Below are 10,155 nucleotides of genomic sequence, written 5' to 3'. Positions count from 1 at the left end.
GCAGCCAGCAGAGGGCGCTCGCCGCCAGGGCACGCCCGCGCCCCGCCGTCCTGGCGGCGCCTGCCGATTGCCAAGCGCGTCCTCCGCCGCCACCCGGGTCAAGCTCGCGAGCGCGCCGGGGCCGCCATTTTCAGTCACCATAGCAACGGGCCCTGGCAACGCAGGGACGCCGGGAGGCCTGGGCTGGAGCCGCCGTTCTTCCCGCCTCCTTCCCTCCGTGCAGTCCCGGGGGGGTTTGGATCCACCGCGGCCTTGATCTGACATGGCCGGGGAGGGAGACAAGAGGAAACGCTTCATTTCAGCCACGGCTGCTAACTACTTCGGCCTGGACCCGGCGGTGGGGCCCGCTACCCTGGCCGCCGAGCTCCATTCCCGCCCGGAGTTGAACAGCTTCCTCGACGACGGCAGCGAGTTCCTGCTCGTGGTGCAGCGCTCGGGCTCCCAGCTCACGGCCTCCAACACGGTACGGCGGCTCCGGCGTGGCCATCGCGTCCCGGTGTGCGGTGAGGCTGCGAGCACGGGCCCAGCGCGGGTCCGGTGCTCAGAAAAGGCTGATCTCTGAGTGGGGAGACATCTTCCTACTGTAGATATCTGTTCTGGTCTTCGTGTCGGCTGCACGAATTACTGGCCCAAGAGTCTGGAAGTCCGTGAAGACCATGTGATTCGTTGTGCGATATGTTTGCTATGGGATTGTGCCCGTGCTGATGCGTAGTTTTGGTGTGCTGCCTACTGCCGCTGTGTGGATGTAGCGCAGCCTGGGGAATGGCATGTTGTCTTGCTCCAAATGGTGGATGGAGTCTGATGTATGGGCCGTTCATGGGCGGGGGTGCACGCAGGGGACTGGAAGGATTGCATTGCCAGCGTCCATGCGGGAATTGTGGCGCGGTGTGGCACATTGGCTGATACTTGACAAGTCCGAAGGTGTGTGTTTGTCCAATTCATGATTTTTTGCAGATTGATGTGTCCAGCTGTGAGCAAATCTGAGGTTCATTGTAAGAAATGACCTGCTGTGAGTGTATGTGTGCAGCGAGTGACTTAGCCCAGTGATACAGTGGGGTGTGATGTGGTGGTGAATGCCACCATGCAATTAGGACGTGGCGTTGCACCCACCACGTAGAGTGTACAGGCAAAGTGTGGGTGGGTCTTGATGTGCATCTCTGCTATGAGACTAGGAACGTGGTGTCTCTTCTGTCAGTGGCAGAGTTTTTTTTCTGCACTGGAGACTAGTATAATGGGTCCTTTACATGTGAACTGCTGTGTGGACCGCTAACTTACATTCCTCCTTGCGTAATCCTCTGTGTAGTCTGTGAACTTGAGTGTGTGCTTTATTCTTGCAAGAATGGACGTTTACTTGTACCAATTTTTGGGTTGTGCTGCTGAGCCACTGTCAGCAGCTGTGGAAGATCAGGCACATATCGGGGCTATAAAGTATACCTGTTGTCTCAGTGAAACGATGTCTGTTGGTATGCTAAAGACTTCATAAGAAAGTGAATTTTACTGTCCAGTAAAATTGAAAGCTGTTTTTATTAGTCCTCTGCTGCTTTTAACAGGAAAAAAAGTTCATAAATGTTTACAGTTACACAGAACTTGGGATTTCAGCAGGTGTATCTTTTTGCTATTGTTTTATCAAATGTTTAATCATGTTCTCCTGTTTTATGAATTTTCAGTTATAAATAGTTTCAATAATTGATTTTATGGCAATCTTTGGAGCTTTACCCATAAGTTGGGCTGTGGAGGGAATAAGAGTCATGTTACAACTTATGATTTTACTAATGAAGGAGCATGCCTTTCTCTGTATCTTGAGAAATCAATGAATTGAAATAGAGTTATGTATTTACAAACTCAGGAGAACAATACTGAATACTTGGAAAAATATTCCCGAATACATGTAATGTAAAAATACAATTAAAAAGATAGACTTCATGCTTAGTTTTCCCTAGGCACAAGGTGGAGTTTCTGGTTTGTCCCCAGGAAGTGATAAGTGGAGTTTTCAAAATCAAAATGGCATAAGTAATAATAATATGCAAATTATGGTATTTACAGATATGTTATGATCAAAAAGGCATTACATGTTTGATGTGAGAATTCAGGTTCCTGTGAACTCAGGAATGAGTATAATAAAAGTTTTCATTTTCGGTGCAAATTAGGTGCTAACCAGAATGTTAGCAGAGCCCATAGGAGTAATATGGTTTGTTTTTTTTCCTGATGTAAATAATTTGTGTGAATTGTGTACATAATTTAGTATAACATGCAGTTTTCTAAACAAATCCCGTCTTCTTGATTATTACAGATTGAAGATACTGATTCAAAGAAGAATGTGTTGGTGTTCTTTAAGCTGCGACCTGATGTAATTACAGAAGATAATCTTCATAGTAATATTCTTATATCATCTATGCTAGATTCACCAATTAATACCCTTTATCAAGCTGTACGACAAGTTTTTGCACCAGCATTACTGAAGGTGAGCAATATACCAGTTTAAATGTCCAGTAGATTTATATTGAAACAGTGAAATTCCTGAGGATGTTAACTATTCTGAGATAAATATGTTAAGTTTTAAAATTAAAGAACTTAAATAATGGATGATAGTTCTAATTTCTAGGTTATAGAAGGTACTTCATGTCCTGTTGGTAAGGATGACAGGAGGATTCTGATCATTCATATACCTGACTAGAAATGTAGAATACGCTGAGCAGTGGTGGTTAATGGAGGCAACAGCTCCTTACCTCTTTTGTACCCGTAAATCTGGTCTCTGTCCTTTTCTTGTTTTAGTTATTCTTATCTTTTGTATGAAATGCATAGGTCTGTGTCATGCAAACCATGATTCTCTAATACGTTTTATGATTCTCTCTGTAGGTGTGCTAGATTCTAGATTAATTTGTACAGCTGCATTTTTTAAAATTTTTGTGTTTTTTTCAAATGTTCTGAGGCTTTTCCTTCTGTTCCATTAAGGAATATATTTCCTTTCTGGTTTTTTGTCAAAAATGATGACCATGGCTGTATTTCGTAAGCTAAACATGTAGTTTCAGCATTTAAAGATTTTTAATTTTATTTATGTCATAATATTAATAAAAATGATTTTAGAAAAACACAATAACTTTTAATATTTGATTCTAGCATTTTCCAGATTCTACTATAGAAGTAGATAACAAATTCATATAACTTAAGAGAATTCATTAATAAGGAATTTTGAACACATTTGCAGAGTGCCTTTATAAATTCAAGAATTGACTTTTGATTTTGTGATAAATTTTTTATTATAGTATCATTCTGAATTTTTAAGTGAAAAGAATGAGGTGCTTTTCCTTGACTCTAAAAAATAAACTATTACATTGTCCCACCATGTGGCTGGTTACTACTGTGAATCAAGTTTGTTTTGTTTTTAAGATTAATGGCAGGAAAATAGTAATTGTTCTATCACCTGACAAAATTTTTGAAATTATCTTTGCAGGATGAGAGATGGAGTAAAACATTTGATCCCAAACTCCAGAAACTTTTAACTGAGCTTGAAACTGGCTTGAGTACTGTTCTCAGAAGATCAGATCCTAATTACACAGGATCAAAATTCAGCGAAGATGATGTGCGAGGTTTGTTTTGAAGTTATATCTTTTATAGTCAATTTTAAATTAGGAGTGAATAATTTATTTAGGGGTCAAGTTTTCATGCTTCAATATCCCAGTGACTGCAGAGTGTGAAATATAACTGGTTGTGGTGTGTAGATTGGAATCAGTGATGATCAACTCTGGTCTCTTGGTATGAACTTGATTCTAAATCTAGTCAGAATCAGAAGTTGAAGGATAATTACATAAACATATAGTAAAAATTTGCTTTAGAAAGTATGTTCAGACTGAAAATATTTCGTGACCATTCGTGTATTTCATATATAAATATTTTACATTATTATTTGCAGCTATACTTACACCAACAGATGAATTCCAGTACTGGATAGAATGTTCTCGTCATGGAAGTAAATGGCGTAGTAAAGAGAGAGCTTCTCATTTTAAGGATCTATTTGAGGACATTGCAAAAGTATGTTTTCTTTTGTGTGATCAGTCATATATTTGTAGACTCTTCTTATGAAATATGTGTCAGTGTATATACACTCTTTTCAAATGTACTATGTATAACAATGAATATATAACAATTTGGTTGTTCTTTTCTTAGACAAAATTTTACTGTAATTGACATTCATGTAGTTTCTACTGACAGTGGTGCAAGGGAATGCCAGCATTTAATTGGGAGGAGATTTGACCATTGAATATTAAGAGCTGCAGTAGAAATATAAGAGTCTGCTACAGTTTGTGAACTAGAAATTGATTCATGAAATTATAAAAAGGAAAATTGAAAATGCAGATGATAATAATGAATGCTATGGTGCAAAATTTTTGTCACCTGTAAAGCGCTTGCTCGAGTAGCTTCAGTATCAGTGCATTCTTCACATGAATAGACTTAGACAAAGGCTAGGGTTTTGAGAGGGTTATGCCATATTCTGTTAAACAATAAACCCCAGGCAACTATAGCAATTGCCAGCTTCAGAAAAGTGTAAATGTTTCTACAATACTAGTTGCAAAGCAATCGTATTAAGGATACTTTTTCCCCCCCCTAGGATTATTTCAACTTGGATAGTCTCTCGTTATTTGAAGTTGTGGATTTGGTGGAGACTACCAAGGGTACTCTTGATGGTGTGTGGAGGCAAACAGAACATGATCCTTATCCACAGCCACGCATGCATAATCTCCTGGATGTAATAGGTAAACCTTTAGTCAGTCTTTGTTAAATGAATAGTTGAGAAAAAGTAAAAGGAATCCTTGAGCAGAGACCTTCTTCCTCCTAAAGGCAACAGTGATAACCTGCAGCAAAAAGGTGCTTTCTTCTTGTAATTATGACCATTAATATTTTTTGCCTTATAGTCCAGTAATTCAGCTAGTTCTGGTAGATGCTTTCACAGGTGCTTGGGAAGATGAGAGATAATAACAAGATGGAGTTAGATATCTTTCAGCCTGTGGACTGGATATGTCTTGCTTCTGTCTGACTCCTTGTCTTTCTTTCAGAGGAGGGAATTTGTTTACATAAATCCACATTTGAAAGTTGATTCGGTCTGTGTGGAGGTGACAGCAGGACATGCAGAGAGACTGCTTCTCTCTCTCACATCAGCAGTCCCATTTTCTGGGACAGACATAAGACAGTGATTTTGTCTGCTGCTGCCACATGTGTATGTGCATGGGGGAAGGATTGCTGGGGACAGCCAGCTACTGCCACTACTGCTGGTAAAGATGGATGCTTGTGGGTGGATTCCAGAATCCAAATTCAAATCAGCTTTTGATGTTGGACCAACCTCAGTTTAACATGGAGATATTTAAGAGATTTGTTGAATCTGAAACAAAATAATCAGTTATTGATATATTTGTGTGGTTTGAAATAAAGACGTTACACACTTTTTTTTAAATGTGATTGGGATATGATGAAGCATTTAAAGGAATTATTTTAGAGAAGCATAACGAGTTGCTTTTGTCTGCTTTTTTGTGTTCTAGGTGGCTCGCTAGGTAGATATGTTCAGAGAAAATTAGCAGCTTTGAATTTGTGGAAGGATGCTTTTCACAGTGTTAAAGAAAATGTAAAGGCTGGCATCTTCATTTGTGAGCAGTGGGTGTCGGCTTGTGAGTACCTAACTGGACAACTGTGGCAATGTTATACTCTACATCCATGGAAAAATGATAAATATTTCCCTGAATCGTTAGCCAAACTTGGCAAACGTCTTGATGAGGTATGGTTTATTTCATTAGACACAGAATCAAACTGTGTTTTATTTTAAAAAAGAACTAAAACACTTGTGTAACCTTTTCAGAGATAGACAGCATTCAATAATCTGTGTGTGCCTGAGCCTTTCAAAAGTCTCTTGTAAAAAGGAAAGGGATGGGATGTGCTGGTGTTGCTTTTTTCTTCTAAATGTAAGTTTTATGTAAAAAAATGTTGCATATATAAATTTTTTTTTTTTCATTATAGGTGCTAACTGTTAGAACACTGCACGAAAAACTTGCATTCTTTTTGCCAGCTGGAGAGCAAAATGCTTTACATCTTGCCCAAGTGTTTGAACCCTTTGCTGGCCTAAATCCTGTACACTATAATTCTTACACAGAGGTATAATGCTTGGTTTTAATTTATTCACATTTTTTCTGTGGCTTTTTATGTATATGGAGAGTCCTAAACTGACATATGAACTAATTATCTCTAGCCATTATGGAAAGCAGCAGTCTCTCAGTATGAAAGAATTATAGCACCAGCAGAACAAAAAATAGCAAGCAAATTGAAGAAAGTTATTTCAGAAATTCAGGACAGCCCTCAACAGGTATGAGTATTTTTGTAGTCTGAAAACTTTCTTAAAGATAGTTATTGAATTCTTAAGTAGCCAGTTTAGAGGACAGGAATAAATCCTTAGAGCCAAAGACAGTATTTATGAACAGCAATAATGAGTATTGTCAGAATATGTTTAATTTTTTTTTCAGAAGAAAGAGATAATTTCTTTTAAACTTCATATTCCAGCTTCTTCAAACATTTCAGAAACATAAGGAACTGATAAAGCATCCAAATATAAGCAAAGAATTGCTTTTTGAGAGGGAAATATTATTAGCAAGACTTCAAGATTATGCTGAAGGTAAAAATGTATTTAAAAGTATTTAACTGCATTAGGGTTTTTTGCAAATACTAGAATTCGTTATTTACTTTTAGAATTGTGTCAGTATCCCTAGTATAATTTTATAACTACAATAATGATTTTAAGCTTGGTCTGTTAGGTTTCTGGTCTAACATGAATGTTTTGCTTGTGTTAGACTATCAGAGAGACTTTGAAACTCGATGCCATGGTGTTCCTGGTGATGTTTCTGGACCACTGTCAGGCAAAAACCTTTCTGAAGTTGTCAATAATATTGTATGGGTACGGCAACTGGAGCTGAAGGTAACAGATTCCATTACTGTTTAGACACAATATTATCACAGAATATAAAACATGGTATTGGAGATTTCTGTGGGGAATTCCTGAAGGAATTCTTCCCTTTGATCTGCTAAAGATCTAGAGAGCAGTTCAGCTGACGTGTCAGTTGTGTGTCTACTTTAGGCTGTGCTAAATTTCTTGATAGCTCTCAAATCTCCACTGATTGTATTGACTAGGGTTTTCATTAATTTATTCACACACCTGGATGTGAAATCTCATTTGAAATACCTTTGAGTTTGACATGGACCTTGTAGATACAACAAAGGACACATGGGAGTTCTGTATCATCTTTATGGAGAATTAACTAAAGACCAGATGGGATACTCTGGTGTATCTTACTAGCGGTAGACACCTACAGTGGACAATTTATTCAGAGCCAATTCACTGTAATAGGAATATGAACATCTGGGACACAATTCAGGATTCACTTTTTTTTTTTTTTTCCTTCTAATAGCTTGTTAATTCCACTTGGATGTTTTGTAATACTGATTTTTATTGTAGTTTTTTTTCTTTTCTTTGAATACTCAGAAGTTAAATTTCTTTGCATTGTGATTGTGTTTCAGATGGATGACACTATCAAGTTGGCAGAGGTTCTTCTGTCTGATTTACCTGGATTTCAAACTTTTCATCGAAGTGCAGATTCTTTTCTGGAACAGTTAAAAGTATATGAACAGGAACAATTTGATGATTGGTCTAGGAACATCCAGTCAGAATTATCAAATCCCAAGTCAGGACTTTGGTAAATGTATTTTTGTTTAAATAATGTTTATGCTGAAATCTGCAGTGTGGTGTAATTCAGTAGAATTTGATGAAGGAAATAATAAAAAATTTGCAGAATTGAGAATGAGTGGAGAACCAAAAAGGAAGAGTTTATTATAATTTCATCATCCTGCCAGGCTTTATAAGGTGAAGTATACAGGACAGTGTTAATAACTAATCTTGCAGATTCTATTAACACCTGGAATAAAAACCATGTTGGTTTGCTTATTCTTAATACTTGTCATCCATTGCGAACCATACAGTGATGATGTCTAGAAATCAGATGGAGTATAACTGTGTGTATACTCTATATATGCATACAGAGTAACAAATTGATTGTTATTCACAAGAAATTCTGCAATCTAAATAAGGCAGATAAAAGAAAGGTAAGAAAAGAAATTTAAACCAAATATATCTTAACTTTTTTTTTTTTAATTGATTTGCTGCATAGTTTCTATCTGCATCCTTGAGTGTTGCAAACTTTCTTTGGAAAAAGTTTGTCCACGGTTTCAGAGGATACAGATGATACTTATGTGTAAACTTTTATATTATGAAAAAACACTCAAATATAACAATAAGTAGATTCAGGACTCCAGTGTATACCAGCCATCTGATTTATTAGTACCATAAAATTTTGATACTGAGAGATTTTAAAAGATGTGAAGAAATTAATTAAAAGGAAAAGAGGTAGCTCACTGCAAAGGGGAATGCAGTGGATATGGAAACTAGAAAAAGGTGAGGGGAAAAAACTGAAAATATGAGTAAAGCTGAAGTTGTTATGAAAAAAGCCTAGAAGGATGGTGGCAGAAGCATTACTACCATAGGAAAAAAAAAAAGGGAGTAAAATCTAAACATAGGGTGATATTCTTATTAGCATCTGATTGTGTATACCAAAACATTCCACTGATCCAAGTCCTGGTTATTAGATTGACTCCCTTAGAGAATTTCTTCTCCTTAGCAGTGCTGAAGGCTGAGGCCTATAAAGTGCCTGCTTGAGAGAGCACAATGGATTGATCCAGTGTATTTGAGAAATACTGTCTAGCTGTGAGTTATGTGTTAGCTGTTATAATAAGCCAGGAAAACTTTGTGAGCAAAACCAGTAGGCATTGTTCATTTCTTCTTGTCTTCAGTGGCTTTTAATTAAGAGAAAAGTTATTGGAATAATTTATAAGTAAAATAAAATGTTAATAACCATAGAAAAATGTAATAGAATGACATCAAGCTTTTTAGGATTGGTTAATATATTATTATAAAATGCACTTGAGAAAGGGTCAGTATCAAAATATAGTCAATAATACATTTAATTCGATTTTTGTTTAGCATCCAAGCTAATAGTCCTGTAATGGAATTGGATCACGTTTTTGGAACATTAAACATACTTTATTCAGATCGTTTGGTGACTCTCCTAAGAGAAGTACGTCAGCTGTCAGCACTTGGCTTTGCTATACCAGCTAAAATACAGCATATTGCAAACACTGCACAGAAGTTTTGTAAGCAGGCAGTCATCCTCAAACAGGTATAAGATTAAATTCCGTAATAACTTCCTGTTCTAACTTCCAGCTTTAGTAGTAGAACTTCTTTAGGCTATTATCTTTTCTGACTGTGTGGCCAAGTTTTTTGTTGTGTTGTCTGTATGAAAGTGATGTGTTTCTTGAAGAAATTACCTAAGCCCTTAAAAGAAAACAAAATTAAAGAAATGCTTTGCAATTTCTGAATGTGTTTTTTGAAACCTAATGAATTATGGTATTAAAGCAATGTCAAGTTACTGTGTGAATATACAAAAATAAGACTAGCGATTAATTGCCTCCCTAGTTTTAGTCTTAGTTTCTGATTATTATAACTGAAGGAAAATGTCATAACATTGACCAGCTTGTCCTCACCATTGCTAGTTTTTAACTGGAAATAATAAGTTTTTTAATGGACATGTGTGGGTTTTTTGGGAGTTATCTTTTGATTGGTCTCAACGCTACATCAGTTTTTATTGGGTTTATCTTTCATTTGAATGATCATGTCCAGTTTTCCTCTCTTACTGTAAGATGCCAGAGTAAATATGTATTTATTGGTAAGAATTCTTATACACAGGCCCAGCTCAGTTTCACATGAAGTGCCATTGGTATCTGAGATGTCTCCACAGCTAAGGCAGAGATGACACAAGACCTACAAAATAGCCCTGCATCTGGATCGTGAACAGTTGCCCTAGTGAAAGCCTTCGTCATCTCAAAGGGCACTAGATGTCTACGTGTGGACAACTAAACCGAGTTGTAGGGTATCCTTCTTACTTCAGCTGCCAATCTGGAAGTAAATAGATGTCTTTTAGGTCTTGTATCATCTCCTGGTGGATGTCATGGGTACTTGAAGGCCCCTGAAATTGTATTGGATGCTTACATTTGCATAAAATATTTGAACTG

The 10,155-nt window shown here is 37.4% G+C and overlaps 1 protein-coding gene across 5 annotated transcripts in view; it reads left to right on the top strand.

Moving 5' to 3' along the window:
• The first annotated feature begins 240 nt into the window (after positions 1-240).
• Positions 241-10,155, top strand: part of DYNC2H1 (dynein cytoplasmic 2 heavy chain 1) — a 156,057-nt gene continuing 146,142 nt past the window's right edge. For 4 of the 5 annotated variants that reach the window (XM_030475678.1, XM_030475677.1, XM_030475680.1 and 1 more), the window contains exons 1-12: positions 241-463; positions 2,291-2,461; positions 3,452-3,587; positions 3,911-4,029; positions 4,607-4,751; positions 5,532-5,764; positions 6,004-6,138; positions 6,233-6,346; positions 6,541-6,652; positions 6,828-6,952; positions 7,552-7,727; positions 9,068-9,263. In XM_030475678.1, coding sequence (XP_030331538.1) covers positions 263-463; positions 2,291-2,461; positions 3,452-3,587; positions 3,911-4,029; positions 4,607-4,751; positions 5,532-5,764; positions 6,004-6,138; positions 6,233-6,346; positions 6,541-6,652; positions 6,828-6,952; positions 7,552-7,727; positions 9,068-9,263 — 1,863 coding nt within the window. In that variant the 5' untranslated portion in view covers positions 241-262. The remainder of the gene's footprint in view (positions 464-2,290; positions 2,462-3,451; positions 3,588-3,910; positions 4,030-4,606; positions 4,752-5,531; positions 5,765-6,003; positions 6,139-6,232; positions 6,347-6,540; positions 6,653-6,827; positions 6,953-7,551; positions 7,728-9,067; positions 9,264-10,155) is intronic. The other variant, XM_030475679.1, reaches the window with a different exon arrangement.

The sequence above is a fragment of the Strigops habroptila genome, chromosome 2, assembly GCF_004027225.2.
Source record: "Strigops habroptila isolate Jane chromosome 2, bStrHab1.2.pri, whole genome shotgun sequence".
Classification (NCBI taxonomy): domain Eukaryota; kingdom Metazoa; phylum Chordata; class Aves; order Psittaciformes; family Psittacidae; genus Strigops; species Strigops habroptila.
This window is presented reverse-complemented; position numbering and strand designations above follow the sequence as displayed.